Raw genomic sequence first — 25,610 nt, 5'->3', positions numbered from 1 at the left:
AAGAGATGTTGGATAAGGAATCATTGTCAAGACATATGATTAACTTGGCTAACTGCTAACACAGTTTCGCAATGAAAACCTTCCATCTCTGCCATTCAAAACTTTGTAAAAGATGTATTCATGGTGTTTTGCTTATGCAAAAAATACATTTCATAATGGCCAGGTATTGTTTTCAACATGTGTTTCATATCAGATACAAGGAAGGTCAAATGAAATCTAAAAAAATGTTGGCCAGATCTGCTAGGAGTGAGTCTTCCAGCACATCTGGGAACCTCTGTAAAAAAGTTAACTCAACATTCTGGACTCTTGGGATGGCCAGATTATTAACTGGTTTTGCAGAAGCACTATGTGCAAGCCAAGGCATATAAGAAATATTGTTAGACCTGTAGACCATTAAGTACTGTACTGTTAGCCTACCGCATGAGACAAACAGTAGGTATTTAAATGGAGATGTCTCGTTCCATTTGCAGAAGCAAAAAGAAACTATGCATTTGTTGGCAATTGCACTTGGCTAAAGTGTTATTGGAAGACTGAGTATCAGACATTTTTATTAAAAGAAAACTAAACATCAAGAATTATAGCAGAGAGTAAATTGTAATCACATTGGCCTTGAATCTCACATAGCTTCTGTGTAAGGAAACTGTGGGACATTTCTCCTAGAACCTCACATAAAATTCAGATTCAAACTTCTAATTTTTTTTCTCCTCTTGTCAAATACCCTTTTGGAGGTAAGCTCAAGGAGAAAAATACTAAGGAATATATTGTTCTGTGCAATGAGAGATATTCAAACATTTCCCTTTTCCCAGTAAAATCAAGGAGTGGATGTTTGTTGATCGTCTAACTTAGGTCTGGGAATCACTTTTTAAATTACCCTTATATGGTAATATGACCATAAAATAGCTACATTTAGTTTTTCCCTGTAGCTTGTGGATAAATACCACTTAATCCATATTACTTCTGTTTGGCAGAAGCTGGTTTAAGCAAGAGATCCCTGAGGGCCTTAAGATTGTAGTGATACTCAGGCTCTTCTCCCCACTCCTGGCACTGGTGTTACAGTTCCTTATAATGTGTGGCTATGATTGAGAACCACTGAAAAGCAATGCATCTTAGATCTAGGCATGGAGGTATTAAGTACTCTGAGTTAATCCCACTCTAAATCACTAACACCAAACACCAAGAATTCAGGAGGGTTAAAACATAAAAGGAAGAGAAGACATGTATGTGTCACACCACAACATTTTGGCATATGACTATCTCCTTTACTTTTAATAGTTTAAATTAAGTAGGACTTAAAATCTTTATTTTTAATTGTTTAGGGATTAATAATGCAATTATTCAGCAAATGTTTATTGAATGCCTACTATATGGAAAGCACCCCTTTAGGATGCATGAAATTTACAGGAGACCATAAGAAAATGACTAAGACAGTTATATACTAAAGGTGTTAAGTGCCATGGAAATACATAAAGCAGGAAGGGGTGGAGACTTTCCATTTTAAATGGAATATCAGGGAAGGATTCACTGAGAAGGTGACATTTAAGCAGATACCTGAAGGAGATGAGAGTTATGAGCTATCTGAGCAAAGTAAGTTCTGGCCCCAGTGCTCAGCAAGCACTATGCCTGGAAAGAAGTACTTTTACTTTTGTCGATCTAATTTGCATATGGTAATTCCATTAACAAAGCAAACTTTTTCTTTTTTAAAAAATATTTTTTATTGATTTCAGAGAGGAAGGGAGAGGGAGATAGAAATATCAATGATGAGAGAGCATCATTGATCGGCTGCTTCCTGCATGGCCCCTACTGGGGATCGAGCCTGCAACCCGTGTATGTGCCCCTGACTGGAACCAACCCAGGACCCTTCAGTCTGCAGGCCGACACTCTATCCACTGAACCAAACCAGCTAGGGTGGAGAGCAAACTTTTTCTATCAAAAGATTATATCTCTTCTAGCCTCCATTCTAAGTCATTATACTTCTATTAACATTTTTTATTGTATGACCAGAGATAATAAATAAATCTTCAATTATTGCCCCCTGAAGGGGCTAACCTTAACCATAACTCCAATTTTGCCAATTTTTCCAACAAAGAGACTAAGGCAAAAAAAAAAAAAAAAAAAAAAAAAGATTACTATGTAACTTGCCCAGGGCCGAATAGAAGTGTAGGGCTGCCATTTTTTATTGCAGGTCTGTCTGACTCCAAAGCCATGCTCTAAAGAGATATCTAATGATTTCCATCAACTTTGCTCTAAAGGAAATGTAAGGAGGCATCTCTTAACTACAGTGGATGTACTATAAACAGCCTAAGTAATTGCCCACTATACAACAGGTTATCCACAAATATTTTTGAATTAAATGTATAACTGAATCAATTTCAAAACTGAGGAAAATTCCAAGCTTTAAGAAACCAATACCAGTTTCAACTGGCATCTTGAACTATAACAGTCAAACTTAGACTCTGACCTTCATTCCATCACTAACAAGGTACCTTGCCCTCTAGTCTTCAGCGGAGAGATGAGAAAAGATCTTTGTCAGCTCCCCAAATTGCTGTTTCTCTGAACTATACTACTGAGATAGAATACAGAAAACATTTGATTTGATAAAGTTTAACCCGGATATCTTGATTTTATGTAGGCCAGAGGTTGAAACTGAGACACTTGCTGGGCCAGGCAGGAATCAGAAATAAGTAAAGTGGGTTGGGTGGCAAATTGCCTTAAGCAATTCATAGTCACAAGGACCAAACTGAAAAATATCAAGAACCAATAAGAGTGCAAGTGAAATGAAGCCGCAAAAGGAAGGACATGTGCCTAGTGGCTTGGGATCACAGTCTCTTCAGGGGCCAGGAATGGTCCCTATGCGCCACGTTATATGGATGTAATAAATGTTAAGCAACTAAATGAGGATAAATCATTAGCTCGCAGGGATCAAAACTTAAGACCTATGATCTCCGATGAGATTCCTTCCCTAACCCACCAGACTCCTGCTGTCCTTGTCTAAACAGTCAGCTTTAAGAGGGTAGGGGTTAGTGATGCCAGATACACAGGCTGGGGAATGTTTGCTGTAGTGAAATAGTGTGGATGGAGTCTCACCCTGCCATGCATGAAGGGAGGACTGTAGCCCAGAGGGAGGGGCTAGAGAACCCGACATGCCCATGACTGTGAGTGAAGCCACACCACTAAGCACCCAAGGGTGATATGGCCTGGGGTGGTCAGAGATGCAGCCAGTGCTCCCAAAAGGACTGCAGGCCCAGAACATGAAAAGGGGCCCACATGTGCACGAAAGGCCTGCCGTGCTAACCTACGTACACTACAGGGCGGTTCTTTTAGCTGCCAGAGACTATGGACAGCTGTGACCGCATTAGACCATCCTCCTAGTCACCCAGTTCCAAAGCTCAGAAATTATGGGACTCCTCCATCCTTCATTTTCAGTCATTCGTTAAATCTTACCAAATCATTCCAGCTATCCTTCCCACCATCCCTTTCATTCCATTTTCACAGTCCCCACCATGCTCTCAACAATTTTCCTCTGATGGTACAAGCAGCCTCCTGATCTCTTCAGCTTTGTTCTTTTTCGACTGGTCTTTCATAGAAACTGCTAGATTCCCCCAAAGTAAAGGATGCATTGACATTCAAAGCCTTCCACCACCTGGCTTCTACCCAGTTTCCTTTTCTTTTCTTTTTTTAAATATATTTTTATTGATTTCAGAGAGGAAGGGAGAGGGACAGATAGATAGAAACATCAATGATGAGAGACAGTCATTCCTGCACCCCCCCCCCCCCCCCGCCACTGGGAATTGAGCCCAAAACCTGGGCATGTGCCCTTGACCAGAATTGAACCTGGGACCCTTCAGTCCACAGGCCAATGCTCTATCCACTGAGCCAAACCAGCGAGAGCTGGCTTCTACCTAGTTTCTAATCATTTCTCCTATGAGCCTCCTATTCCCAGGAAATTATTCAATCAGCAGTTGCTTAAACATGCCTCTTAAGTTTTGCTTCCAGACCTTTGTTTGCATTGTCCCTCTCACCTTGGATACCTCTGTGCTGCCTGCCTACCAAGCCAAATACTGTCAGAATTTTAAAAACTGATTCAAATCCTCCTTCTACTTCGAAGCCTTGCTCAATGACTTTGCCCACAGTATTGCTTCCTCCTTTCAACGCTGACGAAATTTAATAGCTATACTACTATTCTTCATACTACCATACTAGTTTAGAGGTACTTAATATCAGGTTCCACATCACTTTCTCTATGTTAATGTCTTGCTCCCAAATCAGAATGTAAAGTCCTAGCAATCAACAAGTTTCCCTTGTGTCCTTATAATAACCAGGGCAGCATTTGGGAAGTAAACAAATGCTCCTGAAGTACTTGTCGGAGCCATCCAAGACAAACAATCAAGGAGGACTTTTCTTTCTCCTGAATACACAGAACTGAATTCAAATTAGTATTTGCAGGATCACTTTACATCCTGTAATAGTGTTCAGGGGACATTTTCTAAAGCCTCATTAAAGCAGTTTGAGAAGCAAAATTACATTTTCCTACATATAAAGAGTCCTTGCTTGCTTTTGAACATCAGGTAACCTAAGATGGGAGGGAACCAACTGCCTTGGCTAATAAGAGACAAGCAGTTTGAGAATTTCTGTTTATATTTTAAGAAGGACTAATGACTTTAGCATTTACTGCTAAAATGATTTATGGAAAGTCATATACAAATTATTATGATTAACTCAAAAGTAAATCAGGAAGAAGTCCATATGTTCTGACTTATTTTTCCTATATCAGCATTTAAATGTGGATAGGCATCTATATTTAATGATTTTGGACCAATGTTCTTTAAATCAGGGTAAGAGGGAACAGAGATAGATGATCATAAGTGTTTCCTTTCTAGCAATCTTACCAATATTGCAACTTGCCAACAATTGTAGGCATTTTGTAGAATTAATACTTTGGTTAATTTCTCATATCAGTGGAATTTGTAAGGATTTATTCCCAGAGCTTATCCAAAATTTCTGGATATCTCACATCTCCCTACATGTGATATTCTGATATACCCTCACTTTAATTTTATAATCCTTCTCTCCTTATTCAATTGCCCCTATCTTTCTAATGACTCGATGTTATAATAATTTATTAAAGCACTCTGGATTTCAAAACTATAGGGATTAAGCAATCAACAGTGACCTCCAGAAATGACCCTCTTCCTTTCACCTTCACACTCCAACACTTTCAATTCTACCAAGCAAGGAAATTTTATCTCCTTTCTCTCCAAGGATACATTGGAAATAAGTTGAAAAAGTATACCATTTCTATTAGAAAAATGACTTTTTATGATGGCTCCTTCCCGCCCCCAAAAATAAACCTATAAGGATTTACATAAGTCAGAAGTTCCATTGACTTTGTAGAACTCACAATGTTAAAGGATCATTTTTATTCATTAGTTTCAAATGGTTCTGTATGCAAAACAGTGGAAGTACTTATTTTCTTTTTCAGACTGCACATGCTGTTATAAAATAAATAAACTTTAATGACCCTCATTAAACTTTAATAAATCTAATTATTGTTGAAGTTGTTAGTTGTAATAATGGCATGATAGTTATGCCAAAAAAAAATATCTTCTGTTAGAAATACATTCCTAAAGAAATTACAGATGAAATGTCATGATTCTGGAATTTGCTTTAAAATGTTCCATTCTATAAAAGGGAGGATAGATGAAATAAGATTGAAAAAATGTTGATAGTTGTTAAAACTAGATGATAGCTACATAGAGATATATTATATTGTTTACTTTTGTGTATGCTTGAAATTGTTCATAATTAAATGTTTGAACACTCCATAATGTTCTGCTGTTCTTGTTATATTATTACCTTTTCACCCCTCTCTAGCACACTTCCAAGGTATATATATATTGCTGTATATCCTTTCCTAGGAAAAGAAGGAAAGAACCAAAGAGCCCACTGTGGATTCAGCCAGGGATCAAAGGTCAAATTCAAGATGCTAGTCACTTCTTCAGCCACAGGGGTCTGTGAAGACTGAGGAGGACTGACAGCTGATAATGAATTTTCTCACTTATGTGAAGCACCTAAAACTACAGGAGTCAGTTGTAGGGCATTGTTGATAAGTTGTTGCAGTATATACAGTAATTAATGGGTTTATATAGACTCCTGCTGAAAATTCACTATGTGTACTTTATAGATAATTTGCTGTAGGTACTTTGGAGCTTGGGGTTCATGGAGAATCGCATGTTCTTTTGCACAATAAAAACACAAAGAGCAAGAATAAATTCTCCATGGCCCTGAATTTAACAGGAGCAGCTTCAACCTGTAGAAAATATTTCAAACATATAGTGACAAAAAATCGTTCATAAGTAAATGAGATTTGGAAGAATGACAACTGTTTGACACAAGGACACAAGGTAATTAGAGCTCAATGCAGAAAAAATGCTCACATGCAGCAGTTTTCCTAAATGGGTCTATAGCTATAAAATCAATTAGGACTTTTTGGAATAAAAAATATTAAAAAGTGGCTAAGTAATAGAGAATTGTTTATAATTCTTAGAAAAATTTTAATTACTCACATCTGGAAATAATGCTTATAGTCTTCCCCAAGAGTTGTCTCTTGAAACCAATTCCTTATTTTATTGGCTGTTATCTGGCCCTTGCCTGGGAACTCCCAGGGGATTAGCTCACATGCCAGAGAGGATAACTTCTGGTGCAGAGTGATCTCAGTAACAAGACAAAATCATTTCATAAGGAACAGCAAAAGGGAAAAGGGCTGCTAACCTGGGAATGGAAGACTACGGTGACACAGAATAGCTACTTTCAAATGTTTGAGATATCCTATATAATAAAAACCTAATATTCAAATCGACCAAACGGTGGAACGAACAGAGGAATGACCGGTCACTATGACGCCCATTGACCACCAGGGGGCAGACACTCAATGCAGGAGCTGCCCCTGGTGGTTAGTGTGTCCCCACAAGCGGGGGCACTGCCCAGCAAGCAAGCACAGTGGCAGTGGCAGAAGCCTCTCCCGCCTCCGCAGCAGCTCTAAGGAGCAGCAAGCCGAGCAGTAAGGAGTAGCCAGCAGGCAGGCGGTAAGGAGGGAGGTATCCCAGACTACGAGAGGGCAAGGGCGTGGCGCAGGCCAGGCTGAGGGACCCCTCTCCCCCCTCCTCCAGGGCATGAAATTTCGTAAACTGGGCCTCTAGTTATTTTATAAAACAGAGATTAGGTCTGTTCTATGTAGAATCAGTTTGTTTTTCTATATCAGAATGCAGGAAGTTTCAAGGAACCAGATTTCAGTTAAACTAACAAAGAGCTTTCTAACAATATGGAGCAATATTTTAGTAGAATACATACATACTTTAAAGAAATTTATACTTAAGCTACTTAGTGAAGTTGGAGAGATATTTTGCAGCTTGAGATTTTCTTGAGATTTACATTTTGATGGTATTTTCCACCACAGTTTTACTTCTAAAATTATGTTTTCTATATATTAAGAACATTTTACATTACCATAAAATTCCACTAATAATCCCACACATTTTTATGCGTGAAATATTTTATGTGCATATCTAATATTTTAGCAGATATAGATTTTTTTAAATTGTAAGAACACTTAACATGAAATCTAGCCTCTTACCAAATTTGCAAGTGGGCAATGCAGCAGTGTTAACTATAGGCACAATGTTGTTCAGCAGATTTCTAGAACTTAATCATCTTGAATAACTAAAATTTTATGCTCATTGACTAGCAACTCCTCACTTCCTCCTCCCAAGCCCTGCTTCTCTGAGTTTGACTACTTTAGACACCTCTTATAAGCAATATGTGTCCTTCTGTGTCTGGCTTATTTCACTTAGCAAAATGTCCTCAGGTTTCATCCATGTTGATGTGGATGGTAGAGTTTCCTTTTTTAAGGCAGAATAATATTTCATTGTATGTATCTACTATATTATTTTTGTCCATTCATGTGTCCATAGACATTTAAGTTGTTTCTTCATTTTAGCTATTGTGAATAATGCTGCAGTGAACCTGGAAGTGCAAATAACTCTTCAATATTCTGATTTCCACACATTCTTTGATACCAGTTCACAAAAGGAGAAAGGGTTTGTGCCAGATTGTAAACCAATGCACTGCTTCCCTCATCAATAAAGACTTGTTGTGGAAAAACAAGTCAATGGAACTAAACAATATATATAGTAACATTTTTTAGTCCTTTGCAATGAAAGGAATTTATCCAATAAATAATAAATACTAGAGACTTCAACAGTAATCAAATTATCTCACTATAAAGTAGATTTAAATGGGACGACCTTTTGAACAAGAAGATTTATATTTCCCTGATTAAGAATATGTTTGAAAAAGCACACATCACAATAGTAGAAAGTTGAAAAAGAAAGGATAATTGCTGCTCCCTGGAACTTACTGTAAGAAATCTATTAGTTGGATGTGCACTAGGCAGAACCTTTATAAAAAAACTAGGGGCCCGGTGCACGAAATTCGTGCACTGGGTGTGTGTGGGGGGGAGTGTCCCTCAGCCCAGCCTGCCCCCTCTCACATACTGGGAGCCCTCAGGCGTTGACCCCCATCACCCTCCAATCGCAGGATCGGCCCCTTGCCCAGGCCTGACTCCTCTGGCCTAGGCGTCCGGCCCGGGCAGCGGGGACCCACAGCTGCAGCGGCCCCGCGATCGTGGGCTTCGCTTTAGGCCCAGGCAAGGGACCCCTAGCTCCTGGGACTGCCAGCTTCAAGCATGCCCAGCTCCCATCGCTGGCTCCACCCCTACTTCCTGCTATCACTGGCCAGGGCGGAAAAGGCACCTGATTCTCTGATCATGGCTGGGGGGCAGGGCAAAGGCGGCCCCAGGGCCGCCTTTGCCCTGCCCCCCAGCTCTTAGCTCCCCCCTGGGTTTCCGATCACTGTCAGTGGCAGGGGGCTTCTTCCTGCTTTCCCTTTCGCCTCCCTGCATTGTGCCTACATATGCAAATTAACCACCATCTTGTTGGCAGTTAACTGCCAATCTTAGTTGGCAGTTAATTTGCATATAGCCCTGATTAGCCAATGAAAAGGGTAGCTCGTACGCCAATTACCATTTTTCTCTTTTATTAGTGTTGATAATACATATTACATATATACATGTGCTACTGTTTAAAAATATAGATTCTGGTCCTAGCTGGTTTGAATCGGTGGAAAGAGCATCAACCTATGGACTGAAGGGTCCCGGGTTTGATTCTGGTCAGGTACCTCTGTTGCAGGCTCAATCCCCAGCCCTCATCAGGGAATGTGGGAAGGCAATCAATTGATATGTCTTTCTTCATTGATTTTTCTCTCTCTGTCTCTCTCTCTCTCCCTTCCACTCTCTCTAAAACTCAAGGAGAAAATATCCTCAGGTGAGGATTAAAAAAAAATAATAATAATAATATATATATATATATATATATATATATATATACACACACACACACACATATATATACAATGTCTACACTAATAAAAGAGAAACATGCAAATTAACCATCAATCCGCCACTCCGCTACACCCACCAGCCAATCAGAAGCGAGTATGCAAATTAACCCAACTAAGATGGCGTTGGCCATGGAGCTGGAGTGAGCAGGAGGCTTGGGTTGCCCCCGGTGATGGAGGAAGCCAAGCTTCCCGCCTGCCCTGCTGGCCCTGGGCTCCACTCAAGGCTACAAAGTTTCAATTATAGAAGATAAATAAATCCCAGATACCTGCTTCCAGCCCATCCTGGCCTCCACTCAAGGAGGCGCTGAAAAAAAAAAAGAAAAAGAAAAAAAGGAGAGTTTGGGAGGTTGGGTTGCCGGGGGGCGTGGCCAGCTGGAAAACGGCTATCAGCCCCCCACCCAGGCTGGCCAGGCACCCCAGTGGGACCCCCCCGCCACCCTGAAGGGGCTGTGGCCAGCCTGGAAACGGCCCTCAGCCCCTCACCCAGGCTGGCCAGGCACCCCAGTAGGGATCCCAACCCTGAAGGGGGTGTGGCCAGCCTGAAAACAGCCCTCAGGCTCTCACCCAGGCTGGCCACACCCCCATGGGGTGAGGGTACCTGCTGGGAGGCTTGGCCAACCTGAAAACAGCCATCAGCCCCTCACCCAGGCTGGCCAGACACCCCAACGGGACCCCACCCTGATCTGGGACACCCTTCAGGACAAACCAGCTGGCCCCCACCCATGCACCAGGTCTCTATCTATACTAATAAAAGGGTAACATGCTAATTAGACTGGGAGACCTTCCAGGAGACCTTCCAGACATTCTTCTGGACAAAGCCATGGTGGCAGGGCTAAGGTAGAAGTGGTTAGAGGCCAAGAGGGGAGGGTAGTTGTGGGTGATCAGGCTGATAGAGGGCGGGGCCGTTGGGGGTAAGCAGACCAGCAGGGGGCCAGTTGGGGGCGAGCAGGTCATCAGTGGGGGTCATTTGGAGGTGATCAGGACAGCGGGGGGCGGGGGGGAGATTTGGAGTGAGAAGGCCAGCAGGGGGGGCAGTTGGGGGCAAGCAGGCTGGCAGGCAGAGTGGTTAGGGGCAATCAGGCAGGCAGGCAGGCAGGTGAGTAGTTATGAGCCAGCAGTCCCGAATTGCGAGATGGATGTCCGACTGCCAGTTTAGGCCTGATCCCTGTAAACCAACAGTAGGACAACCTTCGAGGGGTCCCAGATTGGAGAGAGTGCAGGCCGGGTTGAGGGACTGCCCCCCCCCCCCCGCAGGAATTTCATGCACTGGGCCACTAGTTATGATTATAAAAGAAGAATTTATTTTAAAGCATTACTGAATTAAAATTAGTTCTTCCTTAATATATATATTTTCCAAGCATATAATAGACTACAAGTACCATTGTTGTTAGGCAGAAATCCAAAACACTTTTTGTATGTGATGAGTGTTCTTACACTAATAAGTTTAATTATTCAGGGCCTCTGCATACAGCAGATTGCACAAAGCACAGAATGAGGAGGGTGTGCATTGGGACTGAACCCCAGCCCCATGTGCTTACCCAGCCGTGAGCCCTGACAGTAAAACTGCATCAAACCCAGGGTGACCAACCATCCTGGTAGTGCCCAGAACTAAAAACCCTATATCCTGGGAAGCATGTCAGTCTTGGTCAACCTGGGGTGGTTGGTCACCTATTTGGGGTAGAGATGAGCCATGTGTGTTAGGGTCAACCTTGGAATCTTGCCTGTAGAACTGTACTCCCAACACAGCTGCAATCATGAAGCCATTTTTACATTACTTCTTTTCTCCTTATGTTTTCAAGGTGAAAGAACCATGTACTCATGCCAACATCCTGACCAAGCCTGATCACAGAACCTTCTGGACTAATGATGATTCAGGTATTATTGGGAAAATGCTCTCTGGTCCTGCGATGCCCAGAAAGTGTTCTGTAGTAAAGTGCTGCACAAAGACAAGGCTTAAGGGAAATTTTGGGTTTTTCTTGTTTATACCTAGTCCATCACTTGAATATACTTCACAGTTATTTTTTTTTAATGATATAGGACCCTTTATGACATCTTTTTCAGTAGGTAAAGCGTATATACCATCAGGTGCAGCTTTCTGGATTTCGAAGTATATTCAAGTGTTGTGGGGGGAGGGGGAGGACAGAGAAACGAGTTTGTTTCCTGGAGTGGGTGACAGGGAAACAGGATAAGGAGGGCAAGCAAACCCATCCCAGTTTGTCTTCCAGGGAAAGGAAGGGACTAAAAATCCTCAGGTAAGTCACGCTTCAGAACGCTTCGTGTAGGGCAGGTATGACTTATTCTATCAATCCAGTTGTATAAATCTAATCAGAACCAGAGGAATGCCACTTTCTAAGATCAGAGAATATGCTTCAGGTTGTATAATTATACTCAGATAAAGGAAATAGGAAATTTTTATAGGAAATAGAAGATATCTTTTCATTTCTTTTCACAAACACATTGAGCCATAGGCCTAATTACAGCAAGTAAAGACATTGAACATGAAGGGGGGAGGCTGAGCAAAAAGAGCTAAAGTAATTGAGAGAGTGCTACTAGTGCTTTCACCTTTTCTAATTAAATGGAGAACCAGTGCTGACACCTATTAATTGTAGTAAGCCTCCTAGCTTCACAGAGTACATTCACAAAAAATCTAATTCAGTGTCTATGGCAGGCCCATGAAAGAGGAGAGCAGCCTGTCCTCCCTCTCCCTGAGTGAGAGATGAGATCAGAAGCTGAAAGGGGTTAGCCGACTTCTCTAAAGCTCATAACCAGAAAATGCGAGGCTGAGGAGTAAGACTGAGAGCCTGCATGCCCAGTTCTTTATTTCACTTCCTAGGAAGAAGCAGCTCTTGTGAGAAGCAGCGTGGGCTAAGTTTGTGCTTTAATCTTTTCTTCATAAAAGAGAGTCAGAGACCATGCTTATTAGCAGAAGCGAGAGGGGCTCAGGAGAGGAGTGAAAAACTCTCTGATGCCTTCTTTTCAAAGACCAGGCATATGGTGTAAAGTTATTATCAATTTCATCTGTCAACAGAATTGTTCTGTCTTGTTTTATGTCTTTTGAAGAAAGATGAATAAACATGAAAGTGAATTGGCCTATTCAATGCCATCATTTTGGTCCATTAGTAGAACAACCACAAAATAAGCAAGCCATCCACTGGCTAAGACTGCTATTAAGAGCCACAGCACATGTATTGTGAAGAAGCTGTGGAGAATAAAACGTTACAATTAAAAAATAAATGGTTCTCGAAGTTCCATAACTAAAAAGGAATGGGAGGGGGATCTGTACAGGACAGGCCCAGGAAAATGATACTGGGCCACTTTTCAGAACTGGAGAAATGGTTACAAGAAACACTAGTGCAGAACATGTAAAGAAATGGAAACAGGAATACTCATCTAAAAATTTCTTTAAAAATTATTTTTGTGTCATATATTTTGAAGTTCTGATATTAAGCACATATATACTTTTTCAATTGCCGTGATTTGTCCCTCTTTATCTCAGTACAAGTCTTTGTTTGAACTCTTTTTCTGATATTAATATAGCCAAGCCAGTCTTCTTATGCCTATTCTTCAATGATATATCTTTTCTATCCATTTATTTCAACCTACCTGTGTCTTGTAGTTAAAGAGCTTCTCTTACAGACCTCATACACTTAGGTTTTCCTTTAAATTCTGACAATCTCTGGTTTTTTTAACTTGGAATGTTTAGACCACTTACACTTAATGTGATAGTTGACCTCATTAGATTAAAAACTATGCCATCATGTTATTTATTTTCTTCATGTCCCTTCTCTTCTTTATTTGCTTGTTCTTCCTTTCCTGACTTCTCTGAGATTATTTGAAAAATTTTAAGAAATCAATATTAATTTATCTATTGACTTAGTGGTGACTCTAGGGATTACAATGAATAACTTGTAAGTTTTCAAAGACTACTATAGAAACAAGAATCAGCCCTGACCAGTTTGGCTCAGTGAATAGAGGGTCAGCCTGCAGGCTGAAGGGTCCCAGGTTCGATTCCAGTCAAGGGCATGTACCTTGGTTTCGGGCACATGCCCAGTAGGCAGATGATCGATGTTTCTCTCTCATCGATGTTTCTCTCTATCCCTCTCCCTTCCTCTCTGTAAAAAATCAATAAAAATATATTTTTTAAAAAAAGAATCAGCATAGGTCCATTTCCTCACGCCCCCTCCCATCCTTTACATTACGGTTTTCAAAAATGTTACTTCTACATATGAAATAAAGCCTATAGTACAATGTATTTCAAGAAAAACGAGAGGAAAAACATAATTTATATTTACTCTTATGTTTACCACTTATGATGTTTTTCACTTTTTCTTGACAATCCCAGTTTCCCAAAGGGATAATTTTCTTTTAGTGTGGAAAAGCTTCGTTTAGCATTTCTTATAATGCAATGATTCTCTGGAAATGTTTATCTCTTGGTTCTCTTTTCTCTTAATGATATGCAGTTGTAAATAAAAAATATCTTTCATTCTTGAAAGATATGTTTTCTAGGTCTGGAATTCTGAATATTCTTTTTTTTCTTTCATGGTCTTCTGATCCCTATAGTTTCTAAGAAGTCAGTGATTTTTAAAATTAGTGTTACCCTGAATGTAATGTATTGTCCTTCACTGGATGTTTTAATTTTTTTTTAATCTTGTGGTTTTTATCAGTTTGACTGTAATGTGTTTAGACTATGATCTATGATTTTAAGATATATACCCTTCAGGTTTAGGAAGTTAAAACATCCTTCTAGAATTTGAATGAGGGATGCAATTGTTTCCACTGTGATTTCTACACAGCAGTGTGCCCTCTCTTCTTCAGCATATCAGCACTCTAACTAAAACCTTTCCTAAATGCCTTCCATTCTGTTCAATGCAAATACAAGCTAAAGCAACTCCACAGCCATCCTTCTGCAACATGCAAATTTATGAGCCTGTAAATGCATTCGCTACAAAGGCAATACTCTAGTCACAATATGAATTTTATTATGGTAACCTTTTCAATTCATGAAATAATTGTGATAAAATGATTCCATAATTTTCCATGGAAAATATATTTCAGTAAATGGAATATTTCCAATCAAAACCAGCATCATCAGAAAGTATTTTACTTATTTAACCTAATATTATGGTCTCTTGATACATAGCTTAAGGAGAGTTAAATATTAGAGGCAACTTGTCCATTTTGCTTGATAAAAATAGAATTTAAATTAAAAAATTATTTTTGTGCCGAAACCAGTTTGGCTCAGTGGATAGAGCGTCGGCCTGCGGACTGTAAGGTCCCAGGTTCGATTCCGGTCAAGGGCATGTACCTGGGTTGCGGGCATATCCCCAGTAGGCGATGTGCAGGAGGCAGCTGATCGATGTTTCTCTCTCATCGATGTTTCTAACTCTCTATCTCTCTCCCCTCCTCTCTGTAAAAAATCAATAAAATATATTTTTAAAAAATTATTTTTGTGTTAATGTAAGGAATTATTGAAGTTTTAACTCACCCTGAAATCTGGTGAGATTGTCTAGATTTTCATCTCACTCTCTTTTTGCATCACCTACCAGAGAACAGGCCTGGCATGCTCAGTTGCCATATGCAGATATTGATAGTTGGAGAAACAAAAGTAATATTTAAAAAGTTTTTTTAAAACAAAATATAAAAGTAGCATATGTTTATCATAGGAAATAAATGGAAAATAGAAAAAGAAAGAAAATTAATCACCCATAATCCTACCTCCCATACTTTTTTTCATTGGACTTGAGTCTCTCATGCATTCCCAGCATTTGTTCTGAGAATACGCAAACAGGCTGCACAAGTTTAGGCTCTTTTCTATTATCTTTGTTTTTCGGCTATAAAATTTGAGTTTGCATACCTTTGTTTTTCATATGCTGTCCTCACAATGGCCTGTAACATCCTCTTAAATTAGAATTTCAAGGTAGGATGGGTTTCCCCATACTTTCAGAATGTGTGTTTTTCCCAGTACTATTATTGGCAACACAGATCATATTCTTTGCTTAGAGGAAGTCAGGTAATGAAATGGTTAAGCAATAAGGTTTCTTTTGCAAGGGCCATGATTTTAACCAGGCACTCATTTTGCCAGGTGAAAATATAAGTCTCTGATGTCCTCCCTGGGCTTTTACTTGAAGTCTCCTTTTAATAAGAACATGCAGTTGTAGCACTGCGATGTTAAAAATGTCTACATTTCTTTCAAGAAAACAGAATGAAGCATTCTTGTGCAAAATTTTTCCCAGGGATAAAATTTAGTTTTTGCTTATATTTCAAGATTATGCATTGCTTCTTGATATTTTCTAGTGATTCACCATATTTTAAAATTCAGCCCAAATTTCTGGAAATGCAGAAATCATTACAAAGTGGTAGATTCATATTTATTCAGGAGCAGTAATAGTTTATGTACCAAATGGAGAAATAAAATGATTTGGTTTGGAAACAGATGGGCCACAGAAATATTTTATTATTTCTGAGAATATTAAATTAGAACATTGAATTAATATAAGAAAAGGAAGGACTTCATTATATAGATTTTTTAAGTGAAGAAACATAATTTCCAATTTTTTTTTCAATAAAGCAAAAACACTCTCATATTTATACCTAATGAACAGTTGCTTCATCCCTCAAAGTATGGCATTACCTAACCAAAAAGAAAAATATGACAAATGGTAAACATGATCTGTTCACATGGAAACTTTCCATCTGATATATGGTGGCCTGTGTAGATTATGCCACTTGCTGTTAGAGATAAATCACTGAGTTAAAAATCTATGGATATATGAAAATCTTTTAAGCAGACTGACCTCATTTACTGAGGTCCTAACTACTAAAAACGATGGCTATCTCAGTAATAAAAGTCACCTTACCCACAGTGAAGAATTCCAAAGATCGCATAATGCTGTGAGTGGGAGAAGAAAGGGGCACAGCCTTTAGAAAGGACAGGGCACAGTCAGAGGAACTCCGCACTTATGCTGCGTTTGACTTTCCTTACTTCCCCAACTCACTTTTCAAAATTGAACTTGGTATTCAATCCCTCTGTCATAGTTCAGGCAGCCACAGTCATCCTCAGGAGATGTCCTGAACCGCATCTCCTTCAGCCAACTGAGCTCTCCTCAGAGCTGACCGCCGGCCACTTGGCCAAGCTTCCCAGTGAGCCCCGGGTGGAGCAGCAGGACCTGCTCAACAGTTTGCCATCTGCTGTGATTAGTGCCTTGAAGTCTCCAGTAAGGCCACCTAAGTTGGCTATCAACTTCAGTGCTTTCTACCTGTGTGTCTTTGGACACATGATTTCACCCTCCTGTGCTTCCTTTTCTTTCACCTGCAACAGTAGACTATTAGTAATAGATCGTAGAGGTTTGTGAGGGTTAAAGAAGATAATGCTGGGAAAGGTACTTAGAACTGTATGTAGCATATAGTTACTGGTCAATTTAGGTTAGCACTGCTTCTTATTTGGAGAAAGAATTATATCATTTATACAAACCTGCTCTATTATAGGGACTACCAACTATGGGTTGAAAGAATGATACGTTTTATTTTGCCATTACTGTTACTATTTTGTACTTTGCTAGATCTACACCTTGTTTTTTTTCTCCCTGAACCACAGAGCTCATCATTCACTGTCTTCTGTTGTCTCAGGCCCCAGACTGATAAGCTTCCTGAAAATAGACATATGGCTGGACTTAATATCCTCAAACTAGAGAGAACCTTAGATATCGCTTAGTCCTTTAGATAAAATATTGCTTTCATAAGCTAAAATCTGTCGAGTTTTGCATGACTTTAACCATTACAATGATTTAGAGGGCTCCAAGTTCATGGACTTGTATTTATTCCAGTGAGTAGCAAAATGTCATTTCAAAACCGCTCTGTTTAAAGATACTGAGTCATGCTCATATAGCATTTAAGTATGTCTGGCAGCGAAGTTCGCCAAATCTGATACTCGTGATTGTCCTACTGCCACGTGTGTGAACTTGTGACCACTTACTCAGGTTAGCTCAGCAGAGAAGCCCCCTGCTCTATTCCCTTGGGTTGTGTACCTTTAAAGTGTAGTTTTCTGAAGCTTTACCGTTGGAGCAAAAGCTGTTTCTGCCTTTGTTGAACTCTCAGTTTTCTCTTCCTCTTTGTTATGACCAAAATTACTGTTATTTCTGCTGTTTTACTTAAGGCTAAACTAACAGTGTTTCACAATGGCTGAGCTTTCTGATTCCCCAGGGCTCTTTTAAAATATTTTCACACAGTATTTCCTTCTTCCCCTTTTATCCAAATCATTCATTTCATGTCTGAGGTCTTTGATTTCCAGAGTACATATTATTATGGTTACAGTGGTACCAATGAGACAGGCCAGTAAGCCAGGACAAGCGAAACGGGGAAACTGAGACATTTAAACAGCAGTTTGCAGCCATCCAGTAAATCCTTTCTTTCATAAACCAGGGACACTGAAGAGTGAATGGTTTGTACTTCTCTCTAACCAAAGGGCAAGTAGCTTAAATCATCCTACTTAGGAAGATAGACAGCAGACGTCCAATTAGTGCCATTTGCCAACCACACCGAAGGATAGATGAAGTTAAGAGAATAAACCTTATGTTGGTGCATCAGCATAAAGCTGATGAATATTCTACTGAGATCCCCTCCCCTCCTTAGACTACCCCTAAACTCCCAGCCTTTAAAACCCCTCTCAAAACAAGGATCCCAGTCCTCACTCTCCCTCCCAGGAGCATGCTGTCCCCTCTCCCCACCTTCTTCCCCCACAGGCATGCATCTCCTAAATCTAAGGGACCCCACAAGGCTTGCAACCAGGACAGCAATGGTCTATGGTAGTTCATCCCAAACAACCCCCCCTGCCCCCGAACCTGTCCCCAAGGCCCCTTTTCCTAACTTCTTAGTGAGCCAAAGCAGACCAGCCTGGGCTCATTTCCCCAGCCCTTCCTTGTTTCACTGTCCCCAGCTTTAATAAATAATAAGTCTCTAAAATTCACCTGGGCTTGTGTTGTGACATTTTTCCTACGTGAAGTCAAGAACCCCACACTATAGGGTTGGCCCTGTTCAGGGCCAGGACCTCTTTCTGGTAACACTAGGAAATTTTCTCACTTAAAAAATGCAAGGAGCCCGGCCAGCATGGCTCAGTGGTTGAGCATTGACCTATGAACCAGGACGTCACGGTTTGATTCCGAGGCACATGCCAGGTTGCAGGCTTGACCCTCCACTATGGGGCATGCAGGAGGCAGCCATCAGTGATTCTTTCTCATCATTGATGTCTCTATCTTCCTCTCCCTTCCTCTCTGAAATCAATAAAAATTTTAAAAATAAATAAAAATAAAAAATACAAGGAAAGTAGATTAAATACAACTTCATACCTTTAGCAAAGTTATTTTTCCCATATTTTAATAAACCTTTCTCCTTCTATTAGTTTGCATCAGACTATTAATAGCAGATTTTTTAAAATCTAGAGAATTTTAGTTGCAGTTAATGTTAAATGCCCTAATGTGTTTTATTTTAAACGTGCTGAAGGATATTCAGCCTTTAACAGCTTTCTTTTTGCCTAAAAAGAGTGTCCCATGATACATGCTACATAGTACATAAGACAATATTTCAGTTTATATGTCTATCATAGGAAAAATAAATAAATCCAAAAAATAATTAACATTTGGATGTTTGCCCTTAATAACTGAAGCATTTTACTTAGTCATACATAAACAGTTTTCAAACTCTGAAGAAAAATTGTTTTACATCTTTAAAATTATGCATAACAAGGAGAATAGGCCAACGACAAGTAATGAAAACAGGCTATCCCGGGAATGAAGTGGCCCACAGAGGAAGGCAGGGGCAGGATGGAGAGTGAGAGATTGAGCATGGAGGTGTGGGATGGATGGGGGCAGGAGAAGCACAGGGAAATAGGTCAGTGTGAACCTGGGAGGCTCCAAGATGGGAACATAATTAGAATTTGGGGCAGGGAGCCCCTGGTAAAACTCATTTATAAAAAAAAAAGTTGAAGCCAATCAAGTCTAAGGTTCTTATTCTGAAACTCCTTTATACTATGAAGTAGACATTGACTTTAAAAAGAAAATTAGAAGGATTTGTGGAAAAAAGTGGTTCAGGGTGGGCTAGGGCCCTTCAAATAGACTTCAATGAGCAATGTTGCTCTGGGAATCCGTGACCCTCTCTTCTCAGAAATACAAGGCGATCAACTCTTTCCCACTGATTAAAATTTTCACTCTTAGAGAAAAAAATTGATATTAATAGTTTAGCTGCACTGCTCTTATAGGTATTTAATTACATAACAGACAGTTTTCAAGTTATTCTTCCACATCTAATCTCATCTGACCTTTCCAAATGCCCTGTGGGTTTTGGATTAGCAAAATGGTTGTTAAGCTTCAGGGTACTTGAAGATATTACGTGATCTGGCCAAAGCTACATACTGTGTTACAAAATCTAAGACAGAACTGAAGTCAGATTTCCTGGAAACTCCTCCAGTTCTCTTTCTACAGCTTCAAAAAGGTACAGGGAAGCTTTGCAGTGAAAGTAGCTTTAATGTGGGCACCATTGTTTGGGGAAAGAGCAGTAAGCAAAGGGTGAGATTTAAACTGGTGAGCTGGGAAAAGGGGAACATTGAGGCAAATGCAGGGCTTGTTTTACAGGGGTGAGAAATAGCATGTCCCTTTCTGTTCGGTGCTCTGCTAGGTTCTATAGAGGAGATAGTTTTCGCCTTTGAAAACTCAGGGAGCTACACCAGCCAGACACAGGTAGGCTAACTATGAATAAAACAAGTGTAAGCATAAGTTAACATAATGACAGCTACCTACAGATTCATGAGAGATTGTCATTTGAATCAGAAATTCTGGTTCAAAGCAGAATTTTTGGTGCCAGAAAAACCTAGATTTGCATCCTGGTTTTGCCATTACTAGTTATGTTGTGTCTCAAAACTGTTTACCTCTTTAAGCCTCATAAGAATGTATAAGGGGACTGTTGTCAGGGAGATGACGAGACCTCAGGTCTTGTTTTCTGGAGGGGAAGATTTTAATTAGGAGACAAAGTGTAGAAAAGCAAGCGAGAATCTATTGACTGCAGCGAAATTATACTTAGGAGAGTGAAACAATGAAGGGCATAGAAGCGGCAGAAGAGCCTAGGCTGAGCTGCCTTCGCTCACTGGGAAGTCAGAGAACAGGGGCCTTGTAAGACAGGACCAGCTGCCCCTGCCCATTGCTTCCCTGGTGGCAAGCATCATGGGGGTGGGAGATGGGAGACGGGAATGGTATGGGCATTATGGGCATGCTGGGACTTTCACTTTCAGGGATTTTAAAAGCTGGGCATTTAGGGGAAGTCTTAGGGACATCAATAGACTATTCATCAGCTTTATGCTGATGAACCAAAATGAGATATATTCTTTTAAATTTGTCTGTCCTTGGGTGTGGTGGAAAATGGCATTTAATTGGATTTCTGTTATCTGTCTCCCAGAGTAGGGTGATTTAAGCTATTTACCCTCTGGTTGGGGAGAAGAGGTACAAACCATTTACTCTTGAGTGCCCTTGATTTAGGGAAGATAGGACTTACTTAGGTGGCTGCAAATTGCTGTTTAACTTAGTTTTCCTATTCTGCTTGTCCTGGAATTTTCTTAGCTTCTTACTATTCTATAACAGGGACAGTAGCAGTTTTTATAAGGTCATTATGAGGATTAAATGAGACATTGCATAAAAAGCACTAAAGCATAGTGTCTGCCACTTAATATAATAATTGAGTGTTAGCTAATATAATAGACTAGAGGCCTGTTGCATGAAGAGATTCGTGCAATAGGCCTTCCTTTCCCCTGGCTGCTGGCACCAGGTTGCCTCCGGCACCCGGGACCCAGGCCTTCACTCTGGCCAAGGTCTGGCCGGAGCGGCCCCAGAAACATCAGGCCTCACTGCTGCACCGGCCCCTGGCCGTCAGGCTTGGAGCCTACGTATGCAAATTAACCGCCATCTTTGTTGGTGGTTAATTTGCATATCACACTGATTAGCCAATGGGAGGCATAGGGAAGGTACAGTCAATTACCATGTTTGTCTAATATTAGATTAGATGCACTAAATTGTGGCAGTTACAGAGAGGACCATGTTCATTTCTGCTTATCAGTATTGAAACCAGATAATCAATGGGAATTGAGCCAATTAGGTGGAGATAGTGTTGAATCATATATGAGCATTTATTCCAATGCTGCCAGCAGTATGGGAGAGCAGCAGGTCATCCACAAAGATCTCTAGCCCCCCATAAGCCAGCTGCTTATATTGGAAAGGACAAAGATTACATGGGGGAGCAGGAATCACAGGCATGGGGAAGTAGGCAACATGGGCTCAGGAGGAGCTGGGGCAGGACTCCATTGTTTGGGCAACAAGGTTGTTAATCTTTCCACGATATTAGGTAGTTCTTAACTAGGGATAGACTGCATTCCAAGGTTGACTCCCAGGTCCCAAGGGCATACAACTCCCAGCCAGGTTAGAATGTGCTTTCTTTAATCAGAATAAAACAATCACAGTTAACAGAGCATGATTAATATTTCTTATTTAGAAATAACTCATAGTTAGTCCACAATTTTCTATTTCTGCCCCTAACAACTGATGCTAGTTGACAATGATAGAGATAGCCTTAGACGTGCAGGCAATTTTAGAGAAAAAATTAAGAGAGCTCAAATGGTTATCAGGAATATTCATAGTTCCCAAGGTCCTTTTGTTACCGGACAGGAACCTGCCCAGAGCAGGTCTGCCTTTGGGGGGTGGTATTGTGTGTTATTGACTCCATGCAGGAAAGAGCTCATAACTGAGTCCAGGTGATTTTGAGAGTACATTTATTAAAGCTGGGGACAGTGAAACGAGGAAGACATAGGACAGAAAAGCAACAGGAGAGAGCCTAGGCTGGGCTGCTTGGCTCACTGAGAAGTCAGAGAAAATAGAGTTCAGGGGGTTAGCCTGGGACAGCTGCTGTTGTTGCTCAGTGCTCCCCTGGTTGCAAGTCTCATGGGGCCCCTTAGAGCTAAGAAGATGCTCACCTGTAGGGAAGAAGAGGGAGAAGGGAAAGACGCAGGTATGCTCCTGGGAAGAAGCACACACACTGGGTCCTTCACTTTGCAGGTTTTAAAGGCTGGGATCTTAGGGGAGGAAATAGGGGAGGATCCTAATAGAACATTCATCAGCTTTCCCAGGTGTGTGCTTTCTGGGTCCTGGTCTCCACTGATTGGTCAGCGCCAGGGCAGGGTGTCATTAGTCATTGTAGCTTGTCCTGGTTTTGCTGCTTCTCTGGGCCTGGAGCTGAAATACAACTGAGGCCTCCATGTTAAATCGAGGGAGGAAAGGTCAGGAGGTCTGAACTGTATGATCAGCGATATGGAAGGTCAGGGGTCTAACCACATGATCAGCGATACGCCAGGAAAAGCAAGGCCACTCTGGGGGTGAAGCGCCCCTTTTGCTCATTGCTGGGCACCTGGTGCTTTCTGCCCTGGTGACCTTCTGTATTTAGCTATACATTCCTCAGCCAATTTGTTCAGCTATCTGCCTCAGTTTCTCTATTCCTCTTGCCAAGGGATTTTCCTAGCTTTTTCCTACACTGCCTCATTTTTAACACTAATAGAATCTTTCATAGAATTGACAATTCTATGAAAAGTATGAACTGAGGCTGGTGGTGCTATTCAAATAAAAAACCCCAACTTTCATGTATATACTTTACAGTTTCAAACTTTAAAACAGAGGAAATGGGCATTTGGTGTGCTGGCTACGAACTGAACTGTCTTCATCCACATGAGTATGTGAATACAATAGAGCTAAGGTGTGTGGTGGTTGGGTTATTTTTAGAAATGGCAGTGAGTTCACAATTATCCAGCCCCATGCATGCCTTCACCCAGTCTCTTTGTGAAACAAATTATCAAAAAGTCACCTGTGAAAATCAGAAAGGATTGCTCTGTAAAGAAAAATAATTGGTTCATATGGGGAAGATGAGATGTTAGATCCAGCCGCACCATGTTCCAACAAGGACACCTGTGCTAGACACTGTCCTCCTAGAAGTGGTCTAGTTATGGCACCTTTAAGTAAATGTGCTTTCTAATATTTTAAAAACATTAAAAACATTGTATATTAATATGTAATATACAATTCATGCTGTATATAATGTGCATATATGCATAATATAATGTGTGTGATATTAATTCTAATTCTCTGTAACTGTTTTAAGAAAAAAAGATATAGCAGTCCTGGGGAGCCCTACAGGGTCCCTGTCAACCTTAGAGAAACCGATAATCCTAAAGAGAATTTCCCACAGAAGTTGTCTAGTGCCAAGACAATGCCTTCCATCCATTTTCACTCAACATTTTCACATATATTAAATGGATGGTCAGGTAGTGTAGTTAAGGCATCACAGTAATCTTTCTTTAAATTTTTGCTTGATAAACTGATGAAATGCCTAGTTTTCTTAGGGTTGCAAACAATGTTGCAAATTATTAGCTAAAAAGAGAGTGGGAAGGCAAGGAAAAGCAACAAAACCTAAATATCAAAGCTAGCCAGGAATGTTTTAAAAATAGTAAAATGTACCCAAATCTACTAATCACTAAGAAAGAAGTAAATGAAGATATAGAGTACTCAGGAAATAAAACTCCAAGTGTTTAGTATCCTGCCAGTGGGTTATTGCATTTTCATACCCCTGTGTGAGATGAAGTTTGTGTGTCATGCCCTGTGCTGTGGGTGACACCAGCAAGTCACATAGAATTACAGCTGCAATTCTATAGTCCCTTCCTGGGACATAGCTGAGGGATAGTGGGAAGGCATATTCTCTCAGTGGGATGAACTTGAGAGCAGTTCACCTGCTTGTTCATTTTGCTTGGAAGGAGAAGTGGCCAGACATGTGATTATATACCAGCTCATGGGCTGCGACCTGTGGTTTGGCTGGATGGTCAGGCAATTGGAAGTGGAAAGAACATGATTAGAAATTGGGGGACCATGAAGTCTGGGGAAGAGGTATATGGATAAACCTCTCTGAATGGGCAAGAAATGTGAGGATATGTGTCCCATGTGAATGCTTGTCAAAGAGTGACCTCATGCCCTGACTGGTTTGGCTCAGTGGATAGAGCCTCAGCCTGCAGACTGAAGGGTCCCAGGTTCGATTCCGGTCAAGGGCACAGAAAAAAAAAAAAAAAGAGTGACCTCAGCAGAGGAAGGTTTTAGTGATCAAGTGGATAGGATGACCCACCCCGTCAGCGCGAAATGGGCTAACGAATGAAGCGGCTCTGGTGGCAATGATGGATGTTATGCATAGTCTCAGAAACATGCACTTCTAGTAACCACGGCTGATCTGTCGAAGTCCACTGCTTAGTGCCCAATCTGTTGACAGCAGAGACCAGCACTGAGCCCCTAATATCACACCGTTCCCAAAGTGATCAACCAACAGGTTAATTACATTCAACCCTCCTGTCATGGAAGGGGCAGCTTTTTGTTCTTACTAGAATATACACTTAATCTGGATACAGATTTGCCTTCTTTGTGTGCAATGCTTTTGCCAAAACAGCTGTTCATGGACTTCGAGAACGCCTCATCCACCACCATGATATTCCATGCAGCATTGCCTCTGATCAAGGAACTAACTTCACAGTGAATGAAGTAAGGGCATGGGACCCATGCTACTATTCTGAAGCAACTTGGCTTGATACAATGGTGGAATGGCCTTTCAAAGACTCGGTTACAGTGCCAGCTAGGTGGCAATATACCTTGCAGGGCTGGGGCATGGTTTTCCAGGAAGTTTATTGTACTCTGAATTAGCATCCATATTTGGTGCTGTTTCTCCCATAGCTGGGATTTACAGGTCCAAAAATCAAGGTGTAGAATTAGGAGTGGCGCCACTCACTATTAGCCCTAGTGACCTATTAACAACATTTTTGCTTCCTGTCTCTCCAATCTTATGCTCTGCTGGGCTAGAAGTCTTAGTTTGAAAGGGAGGAATTTTTCCACTGGGAGACACAACAATGATTCCACTGAGCTAGAAATTACTCCAGCTCTGGGCTCTCTGTGACCCTAAATCAACAGACAAAGAAGGGAGGGAGTGTGCTGGCTGGGATGATTGGTCCTGGCTACCCATAACTTGGATTGCCACTCCACAATGCAGGTAAGGAAAAGTATGTTTGTAATACAAGAGACCTCTTAGGGTGTCTCTTAATAATACCA

The 25,610-nt window shown here is 40.8% G+C and overlaps 1 protein-coding gene across 1 annotated transcript in view; it reads left to right on the top strand.

Moving 5' to 3' along the window:
• The window catches only part of LOC132236664 (uncharacterized), an 86,618-nt gene extending 61,574 nt beyond the window's left edge, over positions 1 to 25,044 (top strand). The window contains exons 3-5 of the mRNA XM_059699749.1: positions 11,253 to 11,381; positions 16,542 to 16,667; positions 24,958 to 25,044. Coding sequence (XP_059555732.1) covers positions 11,253 to 11,381; positions 16,542 to 16,667; positions 24,958 to 25,044 — 342 coding nt within the window. The remainder of the gene's footprint in view (positions 1 to 11,252; positions 11,382 to 16,541; positions 16,668 to 24,957) is intronic.
• The last annotated feature ends 566 nt before the right edge of the window (positions 25,045 to 25,610 follow it).

The sequence above is a fragment of the Myotis daubentonii genome, chromosome 6 (genome assembly GCF_963259705.1).
Source record: "Myotis daubentonii chromosome 6, mMyoDau2.1, whole genome shotgun sequence".
NCBI lineage: Eukaryota > Metazoa > Chordata > Mammalia > Chiroptera > Vespertilionidae > Myotis > Myotis daubentonii.
The sequence above is the reverse complement of the archived record's forward strand: the minus strand, read 5'-3'. Positions and strand labels throughout refer to the sequence as shown.